At 54.3% G+C, this 25,435-nt stretch overlaps 1 protein-coding gene across 4 annotated transcripts in view; it reads left to right on the top strand.

The window, feature by feature from the left end:
- The window catches only part of TSC2 (TSC complex subunit 2), a 37,993-nt gene extending 17,827 nt beyond the window's left edge, over positions 1 to 20,166 (top strand). The window contains exons 22-41 of one of the 4 annotated variants that reach the window (XM_054180253.1): positions 347 to 440; positions 1,061 to 1,163; positions 1,318 to 1,412; positions 3,352 to 3,480; positions 4,880 to 5,044; positions 5,438 to 5,590; positions 5,753 to 5,865; positions 6,636 to 6,833; positions 7,391 to 7,606; positions 10,234 to 10,302; positions 12,420 to 12,580; positions 13,285 to 13,787; positions 14,542 to 14,617; positions 15,420 to 15,506; positions 16,068 to 16,254; positions 17,024 to 17,163; positions 17,368 to 17,446; positions 18,581 to 18,672; positions 18,891 to 18,989; positions 19,826 to 20,166. In XM_054180253.1, the coding sequence (XP_054036228.1) occupies positions 347 to 440; positions 1,061 to 1,163; positions 1,318 to 1,412; positions 3,352 to 3,480; positions 4,880 to 5,044; positions 5,438 to 5,590; positions 5,753 to 5,865; positions 6,636 to 6,833; positions 7,391 to 7,606; positions 10,234 to 10,302; positions 12,420 to 12,580; positions 13,285 to 13,787; positions 14,542 to 14,617; positions 15,420 to 15,506; positions 16,068 to 16,254; positions 17,024 to 17,163; positions 17,368 to 17,446; positions 18,581 to 18,672; positions 18,891 to 18,989; positions 19,826 to 19,993 (2,927 nt within the window). In that variant the 3' untranslated portion in view covers positions 19,994 to 20,166. Of the gene's footprint in view, positions 1 to 346; positions 441 to 1,060; positions 1,164 to 1,317; positions 1,413 to 3,348; positions 3,481 to 4,879; positions 5,045 to 5,437; positions 5,591 to 5,752; positions 5,866 to 6,635; positions 6,834 to 7,390; positions 7,607 to 10,233; positions 10,303 to 12,419; positions 12,581 to 13,284; positions 13,788 to 14,541; positions 14,618 to 15,419; positions 15,507 to 16,067; positions 16,255 to 17,023; positions 17,164 to 17,367; positions 17,447 to 18,580; positions 18,673 to 18,890; positions 18,990 to 19,825 lie in introns of all 4 variants that reach the window. The other 3 variants (XM_054180251.1, XM_054180255.1, XM_054180254.1) reach the window with 3 other exon arrangements.
- Positions 20,167 to 25,435: the final 5,269 nt, after the last annotated feature.

Genomic DNA, 25,435 nt, shown 5'->3' with positions numbered 1-25,435 from the left:
TCCAGGAGAGCTTCTGATAGCCTTTCAGTACTGAAAGAGGCTGACCAGAAAGCTGGGGGCAGACTTTTGAGCAGGGCCTGTGGTGACAGGGCAGGGGGTGATGGCTTGAACTGAAAGAGGGAGATGCAGGCTGGAGAGGAGGAAGAGGTTTGTTACACTGAGGGTGGTGAGACCCTGGCGGTTTCCCAGAGAGGTGGGAGCTGCCCCCTGGATGGCACCATTCCAAGTGAGGTTGATTTGGGCTCTGAGCAGCCTGCTCTGGTTCAGCTGTCCCTGCTGACAGCAGGGGTTGGATTGGATGGGCTGTGAAGGTCCCTTCCCACCCAAGCTCCCTGCTCTCTCCTAGCCCTGGCGCGGCTGCCTCACCTGTACCGGAACTTCGCGGCAGAGCAGTATGCCAGCGTCTTCGCCATCTCCCTGCCCTACACAAACCCTTCCAAGTAAGCCTCAGCAGAGCTGCTGCTTCCTCTGTGAAACTCGGAAAGTGCTTAGCTTGCAGCACTTTGGGTCAGGGTTATGTATGGATATTCAGCTTAGAGAAGAGAAGGCTCCAGGGGGACCTCAGAGCTGCCTTGCAGTAGCTGAAGGGATCCCACAGGAAGGCTGCAGAGGGACTTTCATCAGGGCGACAGGCCAAGGGGGAATGGCTTGGAGCTGAGGCGGAGCAGGGTTAGAGTGGAGCTGAGGAAGAAGTTCTTCAGACTGAGGGTGGTGAGACTCTGGCACAGGCTGCCCAGGGAGGCTGTGGATTCTTCCTTCCTGGGGGTGTTCAAGGCCAGGTTGGGTGAGGCCTTGAGCTGCCAAATCTAGTTGAGGGGTGTCCCTGCCCATGGTGGGGAGGTTGGAGGAGATGATCTCTGAGGACCCTTCCGGCCTGAGCCATTCTAGGACACTGCTCTCCAGGCTGTTTCTGAGGAAGGGATGTAGGCACCTGGGCCAAAATAGTTGGTTTTGGTAAGAGAACTTTTTCTTTGCTGTGGCTGGAGGAACAGTTCTGTTCCTTTGTGGAGTGACATCCTCGTGCAGCACTAACCTCTGGAGGTCCTCTCTGCCCCTGCAGGTTCAACCAGTACATTGTCTGCCTGGCACACCACGTCATAGCCATGTGGTTCATTCGCTGTCGCCTCCCCTTCCGGAAGGACTTTGTCCCCTACATCACCAAGGTAATGGACGCTGCTGGCTCCATGCTGGGCTGCAGCGGTGCTTTGACAAGTTGGAAAGCTCTCTGAAGCTTGATCAGTTCTGCTTCTCGTGGCTGCAGTGCCTCAGGTGCCCACCCTGCCCACCCAAAGCGTTGTGTCCTTGTCCCCCTCGCAGGGTTTGCGCTCCAATGTCCTCCTGTCCTTCGATGACACCCCCGAGAAGGACAGCTTCAGGGCTCGAAGCACGAGCCTGAATGAGAGGCCAAAGAGGTAAATGATAACTGACTCCAGCAGGCTCTTGTGGTCCCCCTTCTAGTGCTCACACCCTTCCCTGTGCTGGTCTGAAGGAGGCTGGCTCCAGATAGCCAAAATGTGACAGTGCATTTAAGCAAGCAAAGTCAACCTCTTTAGGTCAGAGGACTGGGAAAAGACTTAGGTCTTAGGACTTAGACCAGACTTAAGGCGGTGAGGAGCTAGAGTCAAGCCTGACCAAACTTCCGAAGCATTGCTGGCTGTTCTTTAAGCCTTTGCAGTAGGGTGAGGGTGGTTTTTGGGTGATTTTAAACCCAAAGTTGTTTCAGGCTGATGTGTGTCAGCAGAGTGCTCCCAGAAGGAAGGCTTGGTAGCAGCAGCAGCGGACTGCCACGTTCCTCCAGTGGTGTTAATTCCTCCTCAGAGGTGAGGTACAAAATGATGGCCAGAGATTGTGATGAAGCAACCTGTGCAAACAGCCTGTGCAGTGTTTCCCCATGGTGTCCTCCACCAGCCCAGTGTGCTGGGCAGCAGGCAGCTGCCTTCTGGGCATCTGGGTTCATTGAACTGATTCACAGAACTGACTGGGTTGGAAGGGACCTTAAAAGGTCATCCAGCTCCAACCCCCTGCCATGGGCAGGAACACCTCGCAGTAGAGCAGGTTGTTCAAGATCTCATCCAGCCTGGCCTTGAAGATGTCCTGAGCCTGAATCTTGAAGCCATTATGTCAGAGTTAAGCAAAGCCTGGTGTCTGTAGGAGTCAGAACATCTCTCACCAGCACCCTTTCAAAGTAGCATTTGCCAGGGTAGCAAAAGGCATTCCTAGAGGGAGGCTTCCCTGTGAGGCATTCAGGATTTCTCTAATGTCCTTGGACCTGCAGGGCTTCACCTAAACTGGTTCACTTGACTTGCTTGTGTGGATGTGCTGTAAGCAGACAGCAGCATTGAAACCCTGGGGAAAGTGCCTCTACTTCAACTTGCAAGGCTCAGCCAGGGTCTTGCAATGAAGAAACCCCATCCCTGCCCTGCTGCTCTAGCTGACCCCTGTTTTGTCTTCCATCTATCTCACCTCCTGCTCTTTCATTCAGAAGCTTGGAAGAGAAGCCTTTTGACACTCATCTCTCAAACCAGAATTTCAACTGATCTGTTTTTGGTTTGGTTCCCTCCTCCCCCCAGGATTTGTTGAATTCTCCCAGGTTGGAATAGTGCTGTACCTAAAGGCTTTTGCTGGACTACTCTCCACAGAAATCTCTGCTCAGGAGTGTGGGCTGCCCTCAGACAGGATGCCTCTGAGCTTGGAGTCTGGCCAAGTGAGAGGGGAAATAGCTTTGAGCAGATAAATCTGCTTCCCTGCTGCTGTACTTGGTGGCTTCCACTCCTTAAGCACCAACAATATTTTCCTGTGCCCTGGCTGAGGTGCTGGGCTCCAAGAGATCAAGACCCCAGTGGTTCCCAAGGTTGCTGAGTGGGGTGGTGATGGTCTGAGTGGTGATCAGAGCATGGGCAGGGCTCTCTGCTGTCCTGTCATAGGCTCCCAGAATGGTTTGGGTTGGAAGGGACCTGCGAAGACCATCCAGCTCCAACCCCCTGCCCCGGGCAGGGACACCTCCAGCCAGCCCTCTGCTGCTCCTTCCGCTTCCAGTGGCAGTGTTCCAGCTGCCCTCTCGAGCAGTGTCTGGGTTGGTTTTGAACTTGCCCTGATTTCCTTTGGTTTGTAGCACGTTTTTACCCCTCCTTTTCAAGATGTTGGTTGTCTGTTTTACTGCTTTCAGCTCTGCTTGTTTGTCCCTTTTTAATTTCCCGTTTCCCTTTTGTTTTTGTTTCGGCATTTGTTTGACCTTTGCACCACCCTCCGGCATCCCCTCCCCAACACTGACCCTGGCACCTGGGTGACCTTTCAACCCTACAAATGATTTCCTCCCTTCTTTTGGGGGCTTGGTGCTTCTCCACCTAGTAGTTTAAGACTAGGCAAAAATGCAAAGCAAGGCTTGAATAACTCTCCTCCAGTGAAAGAGCTGAAAGAACCCTCTGCAGTTGATGCCTTCCGGTCCCGCAGCATCAGTGTGTCTGAACATGTGGTCCGCAGGTAGAGGCACTTTAAGTGGGGAGAAATCCAAGAGCAACTCAGCACTTGGAAGTTTGACCTGTGAGGGTGGGTGGCAGCAGGGTGGACTTTGCATGTGGGATGCTTGCATGACTTTGGTGCCCCAAGGAAAACCTGGCCTCAGGCACAGGGAAGAGGTTGGTGGATATCTGATGGCTTCCCGACGCTGCCTGCTGGGTTGTCGCATCACACCCCGTGGTGTGTGTTTGGGTTGTTTTGCCCTGTTCTCTGATGCTTTAGCACCCAAAAATGCTGGTTTCAAAGTAAAGGTGGTGAAGGAAGGAAGAAAAACACCAACCACAATCACAAAATAGCAAAAAAAACAGAAAAGGAAAGAGGTTGCATTGTGTGCAGGGGAGAGACTTGGTCCAGACTCAGCCAACCTGCAGCCCTCTCAGCAGTGACTTGCCCCAGGAGAGGCTTTTGGTTCCTCTGCAAACTTAGGCACACAGAGATCATAGAATCATGGAATGGTCTGGGTTGGAAGGGACCTCCAAAGGGCATCCAGTACAACCCCCTGCAGGCAGCAGGGACATCCTCCACTGGATCAGGTTGCCCAGAGCCCTCTCCAGCCTCACCTTGAACAGCTCCAGGCATGAGGCCTCAGCTCCCTCCCTGGGCAACCTGCTGCAGTGTTCCAGCAGCCTCCTGGGGCAGAACTTGTTCCTCACATCCAATCTCAATCTGCTCTGCTCTCAGCATGGTTTGTGGGTCAATGGCACAAGGAATTGTCTCACTCAGACACTGCACCCCAGCCTTGTTACTGCAGCCCTTTCAAACTGCCTTGCTGCTGTGGCTGGTTTGAAGGCAACATCCTCTCTGGTCTTGTGCCAGTTTTCTGTTCAGAGTGCAAATCTTTTCTGTCTCAAATTAGGTTTTAACAAGCTGTTGAATTTGGAGGGGTAAAAAAACCCACACAAAACAAAATCCCAATCAATATGCAAAAGGGATGCAGCAGAGAAAACAAACCACAGAACTCTGAAGCTGAGTCTCAGGTGCCTCTGGTTGTGGCTCACAGGCAGCATGCTGCCTGGGAAACTGCAGATCATGGGATGCTTGCTCTCATGATAGATTAGCAAACTCAAAGCATGGTGCTGTTGCTTACTCTTTGCTTGGTGCACTTGCCCGTGGGCATCAGAGAGCTGAGGGACACTGGCACCTGGCTCAGTCTCTCCAGTTAAAATGTGCTTCCTGCAGTGACAATCCACAAAGCACGAGGTGAGGCCGTGCCAAAACCAGCCTCATGCAGTCCTGAGGCCTGGCCAGCTCTCTGATCTGGCACATGCATGTGTGGCAGGTGGTGCTGCAGCAGAGTGTCTGTGGGGTGGCAGGGACAGGCCCTGTGCTCTCTGCTCTGTCACTTGGAAACCTTCTCTCCTAGCCGGATCCAGACGTCCATCACCAGTGCCAGCCTGGGCTCTGCAGATGAAAATTCAATGGCTCAGGCTGATGACAACTTAAAAACCCTGCACCTGGAGCTGACTGAGACCTGCCTGGACATGATGGCTCGTTATGTCTTCTCCAACTTCACTGCAGTGCCCAAGAGGTAGGGCTCAGCCCGGGGTGACTGGGGCAGAGGTGTTTGCGTTTGAGGTTCATGTTTCACTTCAGGAGTGGAGAATAACCATGGCCTGTGTGAGGCCATAGAGTCAGGGGCTGTGTTGGAAGGGGCCTCCAGAGTGCATCCAGTCCAACCCAGTCAGCAGGGACATCCTCCCCTAGATCAGGTTGCTCAGAGCCTTGTACAGCCTCACCTTGAATAGCTCCTGGGCCAGGCTTTGACAAGCCTTTTGGGGAAGGAATTGCTTCTCATGTCCCAGCTAAACCTGCCCTGGTACGACCTGAGGCCATTTCCTCTTCTTCTATCTTGAAGGAACCTCCTGTGTAGGCTCTGTGCTCTGCAGCCTCAGAGCTGTGTTCATCACAGATATGTTTGTAGGTCTCCTGTGGGTGAGTTTCTGCTGGCTGGAGGAAGGACAAAGACCTGGCTGGTTGGCAACAAGCTGGTGACCATCACTACGAGCGTTGGAACAGGCACAAGGTCCCTGCTTGGCCTAGACTCTGGCGAGCTCCAAAGCAGCACAGAATCAAGGTAATTCCTGCTCCCATTTCTGGAACTTTCTGCCTACCAAAGTCACCTAACCCCTGTTACAGTTCAGCTTTGGAGTTTTCCCCTGAGCAGAAGAGCAATGTCCTATTTGTCCAGCATGGCTGAGCCCTCTCTCAACACCATCAGTATCTTCTTTGTCCACAGCTCAGAGCCTGTTCTGCAAGTGAGACAAACCAAAGAGGCTCCAGCGAAACTGGAATCTCAGGCTGGGCAGCAGGTCTGCAGAGGCTCTCGCAACAGAGTCCGATCCATGTCTGGTAAGTGCCTGTGCTGGAGCCTTACTGCCACTGCTGGGGCACAGGCTTGAGTCTCCAAGTGCCTGCAGAGGAGACCTCAGTCTGAACAGATCTGGGAATCTGGACCTGTGTGGTGTTTGATAGTGGGCAGGGAGCAGTGGCCCCAGGGGGGGTGGTGCTGCTCCTGCTTGTTGCTCCTTGCAGAAAAGCTTTGGTGTGGAGTGGTGAGCACCAGCAGAGGGAAGCACCTCTGGTTAGCTGACCTGGTGGCTTATAGGCTTCACAAATTCCAGCATGGGGGGGTTGGAAGGGACCTCTGAGGGTCACCCATTCCAAGCCCTGCTCCAGCAGGGCACCCACAACAGCTTGCCCGGGGGGGGTTGGAAGCTCTCCACACAAGGAGACTCCACTACCTCTCTGGGCAGCCTGCTCCAGGCCTCCAGCAGCCTCACACCAAACAACTTTCTCCTCCTACTCAGAGCCTTCTGGGTTCCAGTTTGTGCCCCCTGCCCCTTGTGCTGTCCCTGGGCACCACTGAGCAGGGTCTGGCCCCTGCCTCTTGCCCCCCAGCCTTTATCTCTTGCTGAGCATTGCTCAGCTGCCCTCTGGGGCTGCTCTTCTGCAGGCTCTCAGCCCCAGGGCTCTCAGCCTTTGCTCCTCACAGAGCCGCTCCAGGCCCCTCAGCAGCTTTGCAGCCTCCCCTGGATTCTCTCCAGCTGCAGAGTTCTCACTTCTGAGGTACTTTTAGCGTAGCTCACCATGGCTGTCCTGGTTTGTGCCTGTCTTCCTAGGTGGTCATGCCTTACGTGTGGGTGCCTTAGACAGCTCAGCCTCCCAAGGGACGCAGGCTCCCCCTGCTTCTGCATCTCGATCAGAGAAGACTGCTGCTGCTCCACAGACACCTCTGCAGAAGGAAAAAGCAAACCTAGCTGCCTATGTGCCACTGCTGACACAGGGGTGGGCAGAGATCCTCGTGCGCAGACCCACAGGTATCTGAAGGGGGAGTCAGTTCTGACTGCCACAGACACCAGAGCCTGGGTGAGGAAGGAACACTCCTATTTAGCTGGAAGTGGATCTCTTTATTGCATACTGCCTCTTGAAACTAACAGATAGAATGGTTGGGGCTGGAATAGACCTTGAAGAGCAGCCTGGGTGCTTTGAAGTCACTCTGCAGGGTTTCAAGTCTACAAAAGCCCTGGGAAAAGATCGAAGCAAAGACTTCAATTTGTACAATGGAGGTCCCTTCCAGCCCAACCCAAGCCATGCTCTCATTAATTAAAGGACCTGAGTGTTTTGGCTGCCTGGGGGGGGTCTGCCATAGTCATGAGTCTCCAGGGATGGTGTTTGAAGAGCTTGGGTGAGGAGCTGAGCACTGGGAGCTGCTTCCTGCAGACAGGAGATGAGTCTGTGATTAATCTTAACCAGAGCTCAGGGCTTGCTCTGCTTTGATTTTTCACTTGCAAAATCCAACCCAGTTTGTGCCTGGGAATTGTAAACTCCCTGGCACTGGGTTGCTTAATGCTGCTCCCTCCTTCTCTCCTGCCAGGTAACACCAGCTGGCTGATGAGTCTGGAGAACCCGCTCAGCCCATTCTCTTCAGACATTAACAACATGCCCCTGCAGGAGCTCTCCAATGCTCTCATGGCTGCAGAGAGGTTTAAGGAGCACCGAGAAACAGCTCTCTACAAGTCCCTGTCTGTCCCCTCCTCCAGCCTGGCCACTGGGACAGCCAAGCCGTCGCTCCTGCAGCGCTCCAACACAGGTGAGAGCCGCGGCGCGCCCGGCACGGCTGCCGGCAGCCTCTGCAGAGCCTCTCCAGGTTGCTGCAGGCCTTCTGGAGCGGTCAAGTTAGCACAGCAGTGAGGAGGGGAACCAGTTCTTGTCCCTAGAAACTGTCAGTGGGAAATTCCCTTCCTCTTGCTTCTGATGTTCCATCAGAAAAGAACTTCTCTTTCTCGAAGAGAAGAAAGAGGAGGAATGGAGCTTCTGTGGATGGTTCATGTTTTTCATGCTGTTTCCCAAATGAAAATGAACCAAGTCATGGATCTTTTCCCTCTTCCACTTGTTTGGAGCTGATCTGGGCATCCCACATGTGGACAGATCTTCCCATGCAGTGTTTCCATTTCCATTTGTCTCCAGTATAGGCATTTGTGTTGGGCGTGGAGAGGGCTGCGTTCCTGAGGCAATGGCCTGGTGCAAAGCCTTGCCAGCCTGGGGCAGCTGGGTGCTGCTGTTTGGGCTGGCCCAAATCAGACTGACTTTTACAGCAGGAGACAGCAGAATGCAACTCTTGGGGGCTGTAGATTTATTCACCTCTTAGAGAGTGCTCAGCCTTCAGACTGGTGCAGATGAATCGGTTTCTCTTAATGGCTTCATTTCACCAGAGTGCCCAGGGATTTCCTGTCATCTGGGGGCTGGTTCACCTCTAGGAGAGCTGTTAATGGTTGGTGGTGGCCAAGAGCTGAAAGTTGTAAAGCTTTGTGTAATCCCTGCTAGGAGTCAGCAACCTCTAACACTGAGGATCTGAGCAGTGCTCACAGCAGACAGGGGATTTTCTGGGGAGGTGACACCAATCATAGGATCATAGAATGGTTTGGGTTGGAAGAGACCTCCAGAGCTCATCCAGCCCAACCCCTGCCATGGGCAAGGACATCCTCCCCTAGATCAGGGTGCCCAGAGCCCTCTCCAGCCTCACCTTGAACAGCTCCAGGCTTGGAGCCTCAACCACCTCCCTGGGCAACCTGCTGCAGTGTTCCAGCAGCCTCCTGGGGCAGAACTTGTTCCTCACATCCAATCTCAATCTGCTCTGCTCTCATTCCAAACCATTGCCTCTGCTCCTGTCCCTGCAGCCCTTTGGGAGCAGTCCCTCTGCAGCCTTCCTGCAGCCCTTCAGGTCCTGGCAGGCTGCTGTGAGGTCTGCCTGGAGCCTTCTCTCCTGCAGGCTGCACAGCCCCAGCTCCCTCAGCCTGTCCTTGGGGCAGAGCTGCTCCAGCCCCCTGAGCATTTTTGTGGCTATAGATCATGTGGATAGGATACAAATTCTGGCTTTCAGGTTTGTTTGAAACAGGCCAGGATGTGATTTGGCAGTGCTGGGATAAGAGTTGGACTCAGTGATCTTAAAGGTCTTTTCCAACCTTAATGATTCCATGATTTTTAGGATTTCAGAACGTGCAGGCACAAAATCAGAGCAAAACTCAAATGATCACCTTATAAAAAAGATTTAAATCCTTATCCATGACCTGTTGAGCTGTGGTGTTTGGTGCCAGCTGAAGGCAGCACCCACCCAAATGCCTCTCTTCTGGCAGGCTGAGAAGACCATTTTTGGCCACATTCTTCTTAACACAACTCCTACTTGCCAGAGCTGGCTGCTGAATGAATGTGTGGAAGGTCTTTTGCTGTCTGACTGCCACATTTGTGTTGGTTTGCCTCTTCAGAGGTTAAACCCACGTGAATCTTGCTCATTTTTCTACTCTTCAGGCTGTCTCTGGGGTTAGCAATTCTCTTTCAGCCCACAGTGTGTAGGTGAGGAAGAGCTCAGGCAGGGTTCTATGCTTGGGACATCGCTGAGGAGTTTCTTCTTTCTGAACCTCACCAGGATGCATCCTTCAAATAGAGCAGTTTGGGTCTTGGAGTGGGTTGAACATTCCCCCCCAACATTAAATTGCCAGCCCAGCCCAGCTGGAAGCAAGTGAAGCTGTATTTACAGGCAAGACTCCAATCTACAATGAAATGCAATATTGACAGGTATTTACAACTGATAAACAGCACAAGAACGCCCCTGGCCAAAAACCAGGGGAGCTGCAACAGCTTCCCCCTCCCTGCCCCCTCCTTACCCCCTGGACACAAAAGGAGAAGAGAGCAGAGAGTTGCTTTGTTGTACTGAGCCAGGGCAAAGGACACAGCCAAGGTCAGCAGCCAAGCAGGCGGCACAGGTTCGTCTCCCAGAGCGAGGAGGCAAAGAGGGAGGCAGTTAGCTCCCATCACCAGCCTGTGCTGATTCTCTCTCCGGTGGACTGCTCAGGGCTTACCATGGTTTTCCTTTTTGCACCCAGTGGGGATTTATTTGCATTCTACCACTCTGTGTTCAAGATCTGTGGAAAAATTTAAAGGTACAGCCTAAAACTGCCACAGATCTGCATTGGTTGAATGTCTTTATGCCTCCTTATTCCTGTTGTAGCCCTTGGAGCGTCCCTTGGGCATCTGGTGAGCTTACCCCCAGCTTGCTCCTTCCTTTTGGTTTGATTTCTCTATTTCTTTGTTTTTCACTAGGCTCTTGGTTACATTTTAAACTCTGTACTTTTTCATTTGATTTGGTTTGGTTTTGGGTTTTTTTTCATATAGTCTCTCCTTCCTTTTTGATGTAGCTGCTCACTTGATTTCCCTTTGCAGTGGCCTCTTTCTCTTCCATGTACCAGTCCAGTTGTCAAGGGAAGTTGCACAGGAGCATATCCTGGGCAGGTATATTTATATATCTTTAAGGAAACAAACCCAACCAAAGTATTGCCATAGAAGAACACCTCTGATTCATAGACAATGTATCCCTCATCCTTCATCTCCCCTTCCATGTCTCCTGTCTGTACCCAGTCTCATTACTCTCAGCAAATGGGATCTTAACTAGCATGAAGAAGTCCAAGCCAGACCCAACACCTGCAAGCTCAGACCATTCTTAAAGCAGCCTTGGTTTTAGCTGGGATGGGCTGTGAGGCACGAGGCAGGACATCAATTACAGGCCATGGCCAAAGGACTGAGTGGTTTGATTCATTGAATCACTTCCTGATTGATTGATTAATTTCTTTCCAGCTCCATGTTACAGCTGGCCCTTGGGAAGCTCCCACACTTCAAAACAGTGCAGCAGGAGCAGGTTGCAGGGACAAGCTGCCCCAAAATGGCATCCTATGGACTCAGCCCACAAGAATCTGTCAGAGCTGGGCAGAGAAAAGCTGGAAGGAGCTGATTTATGTATCTGAGGTCTATATAAAACTTGACATTACCACAGATGCTGCTTCCAAGTTTTATCTATAATGAAGAGGAAACCTGTTCCAGGGCAAAACCTGCTCAGAGCCTCGCCTGGGGGCTCTAAAGCAGCATCAAATCTTTCTCCACTTCAGTAAAATGAAGCAAAGTGGGGATCCAGTTGCCTACCTTATGAGCACACCACCTGCATTGCTTTGCTAATCTGCAGTGCTTTCTGAATTGAATCAGAGGGCTTGAAATGGCTTTTTGCCTCCTTTTCCCTCACTGGAAAATCCTCAGAGCAGCAGGGTGTTTGGAAGCTCTGGTGGCGGTTGTCACAAACCTCTTACCAGCAGCACAACCACGCTGCAGGAGAATCCTGTTCCCTGCTTCTCCTCTCTGCTCCTGTTCTGCTCTTCCCACCTAAAGCATAATGAGGCAGTGCTCAGACTGTGTGAAACCAGCAGCGAGGTTGGCAGCTGTGGGGCAGCCCAGGGAGCTTGGAAGCACTGGCAGTGTGCAGCTGTGCTCTGGCTTGGACAGCTAACCAGATCAGCACGTTGTTTGGGGTTGTTTTGGTTGTGTGTTCAGAAGGTTTTGTGTGTGCAATGCTAACTCCTAATTGCTTCTTTGAAATAACTTGGGTCCTGAGAGCTGAAATCAACCCAGGGAAAGCTGCTTTAGTGATTTATGTTGTTTGGGGGTTTTGTTACTTTAATTTTGCTGATTTGGTAATTTTTTGGATATAATTTGTGTGTGTGTGTGCTGATTTTGTTTTACTTTGGAACACAAATCTTGGCCTTTCAGATTGGTCTTCCAGTCCCTTGTGTGCATAATGGGAAGCCTCCTGTTCTCCAGCCTTTTCCTCAGGATAAAAAAATATCTAACCAAAAAGGGTTAGGAGTGGAGCCCTTGCTCAGACTCCTCCCTGTGCTCAGGGTGGCTGCCTCCTGCACCACAGGCAGGGCTTCCAAGGAGCCTTCCTGTGGGGGTGGTTTCATGAAGCCAGCTGCAGGTTTCCCTACTGCTGCAGTGCTGCCCCTGCTCTCTTTGGCCGTTCAGACCCCCAGGGCTGAATTGTTTTGCTTCTGCTGAGACATACTTGGAAAACTGCCAGACTGCACCTCAACAGCTCCTGGTGGAACTCCTCATCTCCTTCTAGGCCACCAGAAGGCACAGGAGCATTGCAAGATGAGACAACCACACTCTTGCCCCTAGCCCGTGTCTTCCTCGCCTGGATGGTGATGAACTTTCAATGCTAGCCTTGTACTTTCTCACATCTCTGTAGTTCCTGTCTGTCCTGATAACCAAGCATTGGTGTCCAAGGTCCCATTTCCTCATCCTGTCCCCTGCTTGTTCATCAGTAACAACTGGAACCAGCTGCACTGCTCTGGACCCAAGGAGATGCAGCCCTTTGCTGTGAGGGTGAGGTGATCAGTAATTCTGTACACCAAAGGGCAGCCAGGAGCAAGTCTGACAGGACAAACAATCAGAGCACTCAGTCAATGTGGCCTTCCACTGAAATCCCACAGGGAAAAGGCTGGTACTTGAGAGGAGAGGAGGGGGCCTGTCCAGCTGGGCCTCTCTACAGACTTCAGTTCTTCTGCCTTGTGTCTCGGTAGAGTCCGCGGTGGTGCTGGAGGAGGGCAGCCCCTTGGAGATGGAGCTGAAGGAGGCTGAGTCCCCAGCTGAGTCTCCAGAGAGTGAGGACATTGACACTTCGTGCTCTGAACAAGTCCTGAGTGAGGAAAGGTTTGGTAAACCCCACGAGTCTTACAGCAGGGTAAGAGGAAACAGGCTAACCAGTTCTGGACCTTCCAAACCCATCCTGCCCAACCCCCTGCAGCCAGCAGGGACAGCCCCAACCAGAGCAGCCTGCTCAGAGCCCCAAACAACCTGAGCTGGGATGGTGCCAGGCATGGGGCAGCTCTCAACTCCCTGGGCAGCCTGGGCCAGGGTCTCACCACCCTCAGTGCCAAAAATGTCTCCTTTCTCTGCAGTCCAAGTCTCTCTCTTTTAGTTTCAAACCTGTAGCCTTTTGGGCTGTGAGCACACAGTAACAGCTCCTGGCCAGCTTCTCACCCACCAGCACCCCCAAGTCCTTCTGCACAGGGCTGCTCTCCAGCCCTTCATCCCCCAGCCTGGATTGATACCAAGGATTGTCCTGACCCAGGTGCAGGACCTGGCACTTGCCCTTGCTGAACCTCAGGAGGTTCTACTTCTCTAGCTTGCCCTGATGAACCCCTCCTGGCACCATCTGAAAGAGCTCACTAATGATGCCAAAATGCAGATGGAACCCTGCTGGAGACTTTGGGTGGCAGAGCAGCACCAGTACAGGCCCACGTGGTGCAGGGTCCTTGACCTCCAGTGGGACCTCTCTGCTCACCTCTCACTGGACCTGTCAGGGGGTGCCTCGAGCATTATTGTTGTCAGCTTTTATTTTCCCTGCCAGGAAAACTTCTCATCATTGTTTCTTCCACTTTTAAGTCCTCCTCAACCTCCAGCCAAGATGAAAAGTCTCTGAAGTCTGAAGAGCTGGTGGAGGGTGGCATTCCCATCGGCAGGGTGCTGCCGTCGGAGGAGGGGCGCGCGCTGGAGGAGCTCTCCTTCCAGCCGGCCCAGCCCCTCAGCAAGTCCAGCTCCTCCCCCGAGCTGCAGACTCTGCAGGAGGTCCTCAGAGATGCCAACGGCAGAGAAGTAACGAGGAGGCTGAGCACAGAAGTGAAGTGCAAGTCCCAGCCAGGGAACCTGGAAGGGGAAGGGCTGGGCAGTTGGCTGGGCCAGGGAGAAGACAGCAGAGGGGCTGGGCCAGGGGCGCTGGACGGCACCGGCCCTGCCACCTCGCCTCGCTCCCCCTGTGGGCACCGGCCCCGAGGATACACCATCTCGGACTCAGCCCCATCCAGGAGGGGCAAGAGGATCGAGAGAGATGCCTTCAGGAGCAGAACTGCAGCTTCCAATGCTGAGAAAGTACCTGGAATAAACCCCAGGTGGGTGCTGGGGCTCCTCTGAAGCTAGAAATGATGAGCTCAGAGTTGCTGCAGCCATGGCTGCTGGAGCTGCTGATCTGCTGGTTTGGTGGGATCCAGAAATCAGTGCCTGATTCAGGACCTGGAGATGAATGACCTGCTTGGCAGCAGCTAATGAAGACACCTTCAACCCAGTGGCACCAGAGCACTCTGGTGGTTTAGGAGATGGGTCTCTGAAGTGGGGAAAGAAATAGATGAAGAGTTTGCTCATGTTAGAGTCACTCCCAGCTTAGAGCCCCAATGTGTGTGGCTGGAATGCAGGTCACCCAGAGTTAGTCTGGCTGCCAACAGGATGAATTGCTGCTCCTGCACTGCCAGCAGAGTTCAGAAGAGTTGGTAGTTGCCCAAAATTCCATGATGGGGCAGTGTTCATCTTCTCAGGGGCAGGTAAAATGCAGAGAGCTGTAAAATCACTTCTCTGCTTGCCTGGGAGGACCTCCATGGTTGTGAGGCAGGAGTCAAGTCCCATTCCTCCTCCAGCCTGCCTTTGGAGCAGGGGCTTTGTGCAGCTGCTGCTGTTTGACACCAGCATTGCCTGCCTGACAGGGCTCTATTACAAGCCATCCTCTAAAGTGTCCCTAGAGGATGAGTAACTCTCTGGTAGCCTTTTAACTGCCTCTCTTTTTCCCTGTACCTAATGCCTTCTTACAACCAGCAGATCCAAACTGGCTACATTTTTGTGGTAACAGGACCCTTCCCCTCCTTTCTCCTTCAGCTTTGTGTTTCTGCAGTTGTACCACTCCCCATTCTTTGGTGATGAGAACAACAAGCCCCTTCTGCTGCCAAACGAGGTAGGCAGAGCTGCTTTTGGCTTTCCTTTTTAAATTCTTGGAGTTCATCTCTGGGGATGTGAATGCCAGGGATGAATGTCCAGCTCAGATGGTGTGATTTAAAGCCCCCATCCTGCTGCCTCCCACTTGGATTGAGTTGGAGATGCTGGGTGAGTTGGCTGGTGCTGCGCCAGGCTCCCCGCCGGCAGGCAGGGTGATCTGCGGAGCTTTGGGTTTTAGCTGTTGGGAGGCGTTCAGGATGAAAACTGAGCAGTAGGTGACCATGGCAGGATGTCACTGGGAGAGACCTCTCAGCTCTCCACAGAATTTGGAGTGGCCAAGAAGCTTTCTGTGGTTGTGTGAAAAATTGGTGATAAACTTGCTGGAGAAGTAGTGCTGGAATGAGGCTCCTGAGAACGGAGCACCACAGAGCTCCTGATCGGTTCCCCCCGCTTTAGGTGTGGGTGATCAGGGGGTGGGAAGCCTGAGTGATGGCTGATGCTAGAAATGTTCTTCAGAGCAAGAGAGATTCATGCCTGGAGCTTTATTTGTTGTGGCAGCTGCATCTAACCCCTGGAGTCTGGCAGGTGAAGCTCATCTGAGGCACAGAACAGGGCAGTGTGGGGACGGGTGCCACGGAGCACTGCTCTGGACCTTGCACCGATGGTGCTCTGTGCCCTTGCCAAGCAGAGTAGGGAAGATTCCCCCAGGCAGACAGCAGTGAGGGTCAGGACCCTGTGCTGTCACCGTGCTGCCCTTGCAGGGAGGGCAGTGGGGGTATGCAGGTGGGGTTGTGAAGCTGTGGGCCATGCTTTGTTTGCAGACATTCGAGAGGTCAGTGCAGCTGCTGGACCAGATCCCCTCCTACGACACACACAAGATCGCTGTGCTCTACGTTGGGGAGGGCCAGGTGAGCTCAGCCCTCAGGGCTGCACCTCCACAGGCACCACTGCTCCAGCTCTGAGATTTCATGGAGTCACAGCCTGCTTTGACTTGGAAAGGACCTTTAAGGTCATCCAGTCCAACCCCCTGCAGCCAGCAGGGACATCCCCAACCAGAGCAGGCTGCTCACAGCCCCAAACAACCTGAGCTGGGATGGTGCCAGGGATGGGGCAGCTCTCAGCTCTCTGGGCAGCCTGGGCCAGGCTCTCACCATCCTCAGTGCAACAATTCTCTTCCTTCTCCAGTCTAAATCTCCCTCTTTCAGTTCAAACCATCCCCCCTTGTCCTGTCACCACAGGCCCTGCTCACAAGTCTGTCCCCAGCTTTCTTCTCATCCCCTTTTAAGCACTGAAAGGTCACCAGAAGGTCTCCTGCAGCCTTCTCCAGGCTGAACAGTTTTTCCTTCTCCTGTGGTGTCCTTTTTTTTCCTTATTTGTACTAAGATCAGTGCCTTGATGCAGGCCTTCTGGGAGGGCACTAAGGCAGCAGCTGGTGCTGCTGGAGTGCTCTAGCACTGCCCCTTCCCCAGAGCAACAACGAGATCGCCATCCTGTCCAACGAGCACGGCTCCTACCGCTACACCGAGTTCCTGACCGGCCTGGGGAAGCTCATCGAGCTCAAGGACTGCCAGCCAGACAAGATCTACCTCGGGGGCCTGGATGTGTGTGGGGAGGATGGGCAGTTCACCTACTGCTGGCACGATGACATCATGCAAGGTAAGGAGGCTCCAGGTGGGGGAGGGATGGTCTCTTCTCATCTGACCCTTTCCTTTCTAGGGCTGGGGCTCTGTTCTCTCTTTCACCGTCACAGAATGGCAGGGGTTGGAAGGGGCCTCTGGAGACCATCTAGTTCAACCCCCATGCTGAGGCAGGGACACCTAGAGAAGGTCACACAGGAACACATCCAGACATGATTGGAATGTCTCCCACTATGGAGACTCCTCCATCTCCCTGGGCACACTGCTCCAGGGCTTGACCACTCTTGCAGGAAAGAAACTATTCCTAATCTCCAACCTGACCTTCCCCTGGCACAGTTCCAGGCAATTTCCTCTCCTTCTGTCACCTAATACTAGGGAGAAGAGACCAAGCTCCCCCCTGGCTGCAGCCTCCTCTCAGGGAGCTGCAGAGAGCAAGGAGGTCTCCCTCAGTCTCCTCTCCTCCAGGCTGAACAGCTCCCTCAGCTGCTCCTCCCCAGCCCTGCTCTCCAGACCCTTCCCCAGCTTTGTTGCCCTTCTCTGGACCTGTTCCAGGACCTCAATGTCATTCTTGGGGTGGGGGGCCCCAAACTGACCCCAGAACTCAAGGTGTGGCCTTGCCAGCGCTGGACAGAGTGGCACAATCCCTGCCCTGCTCCTTCTGGCCACTGTGCTGGGAGAGCAGAGCTTTCATTTTCCATTCTGGTGCTGTTGGTGCTACTCTGTGGCATGCTGCTGCTTGCAGCACTACTTGCAGCCCAGCCCTGGGGACTCCTCTGTCTCCCCTGCAGCCATTTTCCACATCGCCACCCTGATGCCCACGAAGGACCTGGACAAGTATCGCTGTGACAAGAAGAGACACCTTGGCAATGACTTTGTTTCTATCATTTACAATGACTCTGGAGAAGACTTTAAACTGGGCACCATAAAGGTACAAGGTTTGACTTGGGGGGTGGCTTCCAAAAGAGGCTGGTGGCTGCTTGCAGAACCTTCGTCTCGTGTGTTCTCTCAGCAGACAGCATGGATGTCCTGGGGGTTGTTGGCCTTGCTGGGGTCACCTGTGGGTGGCATTCACAGGGCTCTGGCTGCCAGGGACATGATTATGTTTTCCACCCTTTGACTGTTTTCTCCTCAGGGGCAGTTCAACTTCGTGCATGTCATCATCACACCGCTGGACTACGACTGCAACCTGGTGACGCTGCAGTGTCGCAAAGGTAGGAACCCTCCGGCCTTCGCTCTTGGCCTTTCCTCTGCTGACAGATTCCACAGCTGCCTTCACCTGCAGGGCTTTTGTGTCTCAAAAGTCAAAGCTTGCAGGAGAAACTCTCTGAAAATAGTTTGCTGCTACTTGTGACTGGATATGACTTGTTCATGCCCAAGATAAGCATTTGGAAGCTCTCCAGAGGAGACTCCACAGCCTCTCTGGGCAGCCTGCTCCAGGCCTCCAGCAGCCTCACAACAAAGAATTTTCTCCTCCTGCTCAGGTGGAACCTCCTGGGTTCCAGTTTGTGCCCCCTGCCCCTTGTGCTGTCCCTGGGCAGCACTCAGCAGAGTCTGGCCCCAGCCTCTTGCCCCTCACAGCTCCTTCAGCTCTTGCTGAGCATTGCTCAGCTCCCCTCTGGGGCTGCTCTGCTGCAGGCTCTCAGCCCCAGGGCTCTCAGCCTTTGCTCCTCACGGAGCTGCTCCAGGCCCCTCAGCAGCTTTGTAGCCTCTGATGGACTCCTTCCAGCAGTTCCCTGTCTGTACTGAACTGGGGAGCCCAGAACTGGACCCAGGACTCCAGCTGTGGCCCCCTTATTGCAGAGTAGAGGGGAGGAGAACCTCCCTCCAGCTGCTGCCTCTGCTCCTCTTCACGCACCTCAGGAGACCCTTGGCCTTCTTGGCTACAAGAGCACATTGCTGCCTCATCTATCTTCCAGCAGAGTAGAGCAAGTCCCTCTAACAACTGCTTGGGAATACTGGAGGAGATCTGAGGTGGAGGTCCCTGTACCTTTGGCCCCTGCAGGACCGGGAAGCAAGTCTTGGCTCCGTGTGAGCTCAGCAGTGCTGGTGCCTTCTGCAGGGGCATTTGCTGGGTCCTTTCCAGAGGGGCACCTCTGAGGTGGTGTTTGCTGACACCGTTCATGTGGTGAGAAGCCCAGCGGGGTCACCTCAGACCCTCACGGAGCAGCCAGGATTTGAGAGCCAGCTGTGCTGTGTGCAAGTTCTGCTGCAGTTGGAGCTGCAGAGCTCGAGGAGAACTTCTGAGCTTCTGTGACCTCCAGGCTGTTTTGCTGCTTTAGTTCCTGGCAGCCCTTGGCTCGTTCTGAACTGTCTCACAGGAAAGGTCTTCTTGCTTTCCAACACAGACATGGAGGGCCTCGTGGACACCAGCGTTGCCAAGATCATCTCTGACAAGAACCTGCCCTTTGTGGCCCGTCAGATGGCCCTGCATGCCAACGTGAGTGCCCTGGGCTCCCTCAGACCTTCTGGCCCTAGCTGGGCTCCTGCTGCAGACCAGCTGCCAAGGGGCTTGCTGCAGCAGGTTGTCTGCTTCAGGGACAGTTAGGACCTGGGGCTGGGCTCCAGCTGCTGTAAAGCCCGACTGGAGCCTTCTAATGAATGTTGTGGTGATGGTGATGCTCAAGGGTCCCCTTCCCTGCTCTCTCCCCACACCAGATGGCTTCCCAGGTGCACCACAGCCGCTCAAACCCCACGGACACCTACCCCTCCAAGTGGATCGCCAGGCTGCGGCACATCAAGAGGCTGAGGCACAGGGTGAGTCAAAGGCTCCGCTCCTGCTGTGGGGCACTGGGCCCTGCCTCAGAGTCCTGCTACAGACCAGACCTGGAGGCAAGAGGAGCAGAGTCATTTTGGTTGGAGAAAACTTTGAAGATTCATAGAATGGTTTGGGTTGGAAGGGAACTTAAAGACCATCCAGCTCCAACCCCCTGCCACGGGCAGGGACACCTCCCACCAGCCCAGGCTGCTCCAGGCCTCATCCTGCCTGGCCTTGAACACCTCCAGGGAGGAGGCAGCCACAGCCTCCCTGGGCAGCCTGTGCCAGTGTCTTCCCACTCTCCCTGGGAAGAATTTCTTCCTAACCTCCAGTCTCAATCGAGATCCTCGAGTCCAACCATTTCTGACTCTGCCAAGGCTGGTGCTAGTTACAAGATGTGTGTGAAAGGCAGAGTGCAGCTGTTGTGGGAATGAGCAGTGGAGTGATGCAGGTCTGGGCAGCTTCCCTGGTGGCAAAGGGGTTTGGAGAACCAAATAGCTGCACCCAGAGCTGCACCCAGTTGGCACCACAGACTAGAATCCCAGAATACATTGGGTGGGAAGGGACCTTTAAAGCTCATCCAGTCCAACCCCCTGCAGCCAGCAGGGACATCTGCAGCTAGAGCAGGCTGCTCACAGCCCCAGGCAACCTGACCTGGGATGGTTCCAGGGATGGGGCAGCTCCCAGCTCTCTGGGCAACCTGGGCCAGGGTCTTGCCCCCCTCGATCCCATGCTAGGGGTGGTAGAACAAAGCTGTCCTGAAGAACCTGTCCTGCCCTGCCCTGATGGAGAGTGCAGAGCTTGAGAGCTCATCTGGTTCTTGTTTGACTTTCAGCTACGTGAAGAAACCCAGTACCAGACTCCTGGCCTTCCCCTGCAGGTGCATCCCTCTGCCCCCAGCAAGCCCCCTGCCCAGCTCCCTCAGGACCCTCCTGCCACCTACGAGACCGGGCAGCGCAAGAGGCTGATCTCCTCAGTGGATGACTTCACCGAGTTCGTGTAGCCCCCAGCAGCCCGGGGGGGGCTTGTGCTGGGCCTCCCTGAGGCTGCAGGGAGGTGGGGGAGCAGGGTCTGTAGGTGCTTGGCATGGAACTATAGCTGGAGGCTCCGGTGCTGCACTCACTCCAGCTGCCTGCTGAGGAAGCCCAGCAGATGCTCCAAGGGAGAGCCAGCTCCAGCTGTTTGGCTTTGGGTTCAGCTCTTTCTTTTCCATCTCCGGTGGGTGCAGAACCTTTCTTTGGACTCCTGCCACACCAGCACCTGGTGGAAGCAGACAGAGTCTCCTCTTCTGCAGCTTGTCATGGAGTTGGATGGTGCAGGAATTGTGGGCATCTGGATGGTTTTATTGGGAATGAGACATGAAGGGCTGAAAATCCAGCTGCTATTTCTAAGCACCCTGGGACTCCAGCTCCCCTCCTGGCCTCTCAGCACTTGAACTCTTCAGGGGCTCAGACTGGTTCTGCTGCCAACTGTGGTGGGAGCTCATCTGGGTTCTGCTTCACCTCCCAAGGGTTTCTATCCATTCTGGCAGATGCAGGGCAACCCTCAGCCCATGCAGCAGGAAGGATTTCACTGCCAGAGCTGGCACACAGACGGGAGGCGGATGGCCTATGGTGGAGCTGGGCCATGGATCCCGGGCTGCCCACCCTGATCTCTGACTGCAGGGATTCTGCCAGAGGCCAGACCTGGCATTTCCCAGGGCTGCAGCAACTGGGGGAATCCCATTTGGAGAGACCTCTGCCATGGCTTTGGGCAACATCTTGGAAGCTTTTGCCTGCTGCACTAAAGCACAGGGACAGTGTCTCCTGCTGGCCTCTTGGAGCAAGCAGGAGATGTCCTTCCAGTGCATGAGTGTGCAGGTGGAGCAGGACCACAGAGCCCACCTTGAGGTAAGCTCATCAGACACTACACTACCACACTGGAGAGCCCAGGGAGGATGCTGGGAGCCTTCATCTGCTGCTTTGTCTGTCATGGGGGAGAGCAGCACTGTGGGGACACAGCCTGGTCCTGGAGATGGTGCCCGGTGCCATCTGCACAGGGCATGGTGAGGGGATCAAAGGGATGGCACTGGCTTGTGCAGGGAGCCTGGGGACCTCGAGGTGTTTGTTGTGTTCTGGGTGTTTCTAAGTTGTAAAGGAAATAAAACATTGGTATGGTTGGTGGCTTCCTGCTGGCCTGGGACATGTCCTGCTGCTTCATGAGCATGGAAGTTCTTCCCCCACCTGCATGGCCACAGGTTTCCTGAACACCTCCAGTGCTGGGGACTCCACCACCTCCCTGGGCAGCCTCTGCCAGCCCCTGAGCACAAGAGAAGACTGAGGGGGAGGGGAAGCTGTCCCTGCCTCCCTCTGTGCTGTCCCTGCCTCCCTCTGTGCTGTCCCTGCCTCCCTCTGTGCTGTCCCTGCCTCCCTCTGTGCTGTCCCTGCCTTGCTGAGCTCTCGCTGGGATGGAATGAGTGCAACAGAAGCTCCAGAGCCAGGTGCCAGCAGTCATCTTTTATTTGACCTTGTCAAGTACCTCAGAAACATCCCCACAGTTACAAAGCTATTTCTGTGTGCAGTGAAGCTGACCAGGCAGTGACAGTCGGAGTGTTGGCCACAACCTTCTCCTCTCTTACAAACCAAAGCACTTAGCAAAGTCCCCTCCAGCTCCCTCTCAAGCTGAGGGCCGAGGAGGGGGTGGCTGCAGCAGCTCCATACTGGTTGCATCTTTGTGAGCCAAGAGAGCCATCTCTTATGCCTACAAACACAGAAATAGACCTCCAGGAGTATGGATTGCTAGGGGCTGCAAGTCGAAGTGGACTGTGGGGGTAGCCCCAGGACAAGGACCGCTGGCTGCAGCAGGTGCAGCGTGCAGGTGGTCGCTGAGCTGGGGCAGTGCAGGAGCCCAGGGAGCAGTGGCCACAGCTTGTCCAAGTCCACACTGTGATGAGAACTGTGGCAGCTGGCAGTGGTGCCCACCCTGCCTGTGGGCCCTGAGGGAGGTGTTGAGTTTCTTGAAGGAACAACTGTGGGGTTCAGAGCTGCTCCCCATACTTCAGAAGGGAAGAAGTAGGGCAGTTGTCTGCTCCTGTTTCTGCACCTCAGTCACACTGTCTCACACACACAGAGCAACAGGCACTTGGGAACACAAATCCTGACCTCTCCTGGGGACCATCCTGGTTCCTCCTGTTAGCTTATCAAGGGCTTCTGAGCAGCCTCACCCCTACCTTCTCCCCTTGTCCCACCCTCCTGCACTTCACCCCTGCCAACAGCCTCTTCCACTGAGCAAGCTTCAGCTGAGAACTGGCCTGAACCTCTCTGGCTCTTGGAAGACTCAGGAGGTGTCCAAGACCTGCTAGGTTTGATTTGACTCACTGGAAGTTCCCACACAGCCCTCAGGGGTGGCTGGAAGGCACTGCTGGGGTGCAGCCAGGGTGGAACCGGAGTGGCTGTTCTGGTGCAGTTGTGCTGAGGAGATCTCACAGGTAAGAGCCCCAGAGAGACCAAGGGCTGGTGGCCCAGCCAGCAGTACCTGCCCCTGAGTAACTCCTTGTTCATCTCTCTTGGCCAGAAATCCACCGGCATGGTGCCAGGTGAGGACCTCACTTTGCAAACACTTTCTGTTCCTGCAGCTAGAAACTTGCCTCCTCCTGAGGCAGAGCCAGAAACTTGGCCTTGCAGGTCAGAAGTGTTCCTGAGCTTCATCCAGGGCTTGTGCTCACATCCCTGACCTCACTGCTGGTTCTGTCTGCTCCAGGCACCTGGAATCCATCTCCAACAACTGCTACTGAACTGCAGGCCCCTCTTCATCCTCTGCTCTTCTACCTGCCCTTGCTTCTCATGGAGAAAGCTTCCTGCTCACTGCTGGGATTTTTCTCTCTCTACTTTGCAACCTGCTCTTTCAGCAACCTGCACAGTGACCAACACCCTCTCCCTACAGCTCACTTCCACCCACACCCTGCTGCAGCCTTGCACAGCATCTGTCCTTCCTCTCAGTTCCAAGGTAACTTTCACCAGAGCCATCACAAGGAGCACCCCTGTGTCCTTCAGCCAGCCAGAGGGACAGGGGGAGGTGCCTGGAGCCCAGGAAGCAGGTGGGCAGCTGGGATGAAATCTTTTACAGTATGGAACAGTAGAATAGGTTTGGTTGGAAGAGACCTTGAAGGTCACGAGTCCAACCCTTAACCCAGCACTGCCAGGGCACCACTGAACCATGGCCTGAGGTCCCCTCCAGGGATGAGCACTCCACCACTGTCTAGGCAGCCTGGGCCAGGCCTGGCAATCCTTTTGGGGAACAAATTGTTCCTCATGTCCAACCTAAACCTCCCCTGGGGCACCTTGGGGCTGTTCCTCTTGTACCTGGCTGAAGTGCCAGGAGCTGGACACGGAGGCTCCAGAGGTGATGTGATTAGCAACCAAGTGCCTCCCCTGCCATGGGTATGGGAAAACACCTCCAGGCAAGCCCTGGCACTGCTGCCCACCTGCAGTGAGGCTCCCTCCCACTCTATCACCTTCCCAAAGCACAGAGCAGGTTCTGCTTCACTTAGGGGCTCCTGATGGACCCCAGTAGACCCCCAAGGCAGCCCAGCCAGCCCTGGGCTGGGAGGAGAGCACACACACCACGGCCACACAGACACCTCACACTGTACAGGTGGGAGAGGAGGAGAAGAGGAGGAGAAGCAGCAGCAGCACTTCATACATCCTTTAAATAACTCTGACAATAGTGTTCTGTCTCCTATCTACAGACACTTCAAACATGGTCCTGATGCTATGAAAATATAGCAAAGATACAAAAATATACACATTTGGACAAAAAACCCAAACCCCAACCCCATATAAATTACTGACATCAGACACAAGGGGAAATGGGTGACAAAGCCAACGCAGCCCAGGGCGTGGGGAAGGGGCTTGGGATGCTGCTCAGCACCGCCCAACCCAGCTGTAGCTCAGCACACAGCCAGCCCTCAGGGGGCTTTGGGGTGATAGGAGTTGGGGGAAGGGGAGGGACACCTCAATAAATAGAATCAGAGAATGCTTTTGGTTGGAGACTTCTAAGATCATGGAGTCCAATCTTTAACCTAAGACCACCCTGGCCCTGAAACTATAGAATCTCATGGGCTGGAAAAGGCCTCTAAGATCATCAAGTCCAACCCTCAACCCAACACCACCATGGCCATGAAACCATAGGACTGTCTGGGTTGGAAGGGACCTCCAAGACATAACCTTGAGCACAGGAAGTTCCTTCTAACCATGAGGAGGAAGTGCTTTACTTTGAGGGTGGCAGAGCGTTGCAGCAGGCTGCCCAGAGAGGTGCTGGAGTCTCCATCTCTGGTGACTGTCAATGCCTACCTGGCTGTGCTCTTGTGTGACCTCCAGCTGAACCTGGCCTTGGCAGGGAGGTTGTGCTGGATGATTTCCAGAGGTCCACTCTGTGATCACCCAGTCCAACCCTCAGCCCAACACCACCATGGCCACTAAACCACGTCCCCCAGCACCACAGAGGTCTGGAACACTTACAGGGATGGGGATTCCACCACCTCCCTGGGCAGCCTGTGCCAACCCTGACCAAATCTCTGCTGGGGCTTCAGCTGCCTTCCCCAAGGTCTCTGTGCTTCTGGTCGGGAAGGGGCATGCTGGGGAGGGTGGGGCTGGGCTGTGTTGGCTTCACCAGCAGGAGCTCATTTCAGTCATGATTTCAGCAAGCAAACACTACTGGGTTTGTGCTGTCTTCTCCCGGGTGGCAGCTCGCTTGTGTCATGGGTAGATGAGGAAAGCCTTGTTTAAAGTGCTGGGCAGTACAAACCAACAAGTAAACCAAAAATCCAGAGATTTAGCTCAATACATTCCTTGGATTAGAAAAGCCAAGCAGGCAGCAGTGCCCCATGGACCACCACAGGCGGGCAAGGGGGACAGGGTGGGGACCACAGTGAAGCCAGCACCTTGGTAACCCCACACTTGCTCCCCGCCAGCCCAAGGTGGGCACAGAGGGCCCTCAGGTTGGGCTGAGCTGCTGCTCAGGGTCCCTCTCTCTGAGCCTAGCCCTGAGGTGGGCACAGAGGACCCTCAATGTCCCCTCTTGGGGTTTAAATATTGAGAGTTCTTTAAATACAGAGAAGAGTCTCCATTTCTGGAGGGCAAAAGTAGCCAATACTGGAAGTGAGCTGAGCTGGCTGCAGAGAGCGCTTAGCTAGAGCTAGGTTTATATAGTTATGCTTAACCCCCACCTATGGGTAAATACCATCCTGCCACCTGCAGCTTTTCCTCCACAGGGGGACTGGTCAACACCACTCCAAAGACTCAGTCCAACCCTTCCAAGACCTTGAGGTTTTCCTCTGCCCGCTCCCACCTGGCACAGCCAGCAGGGAAGGGAGGGAAGCTCGGTAGCAGTGACCCTGTGCCAGCAGCCCCCAGTAAAGTGTCCTTGTGGTGCACAGGGAGCCAGGAACAGGAACCAAAGACAACGA

This window comes from Dryobates pubescens, chromosome 4, assembly GCF_014839835.1.
Source record: "Dryobates pubescens isolate bDryPub1 chromosome 4, bDryPub1.pri, whole genome shotgun sequence".
In the NCBI taxonomy this organism is placed as follows: domain Eukaryota; kingdom Metazoa; phylum Chordata; class Aves; order Piciformes; family Picidae; genus Dryobates; species Dryobates pubescens.
Note: the sequence above shows the minus strand (reverse complement) of the source record. Positions and strands in the feature narration are given on the sequence as shown.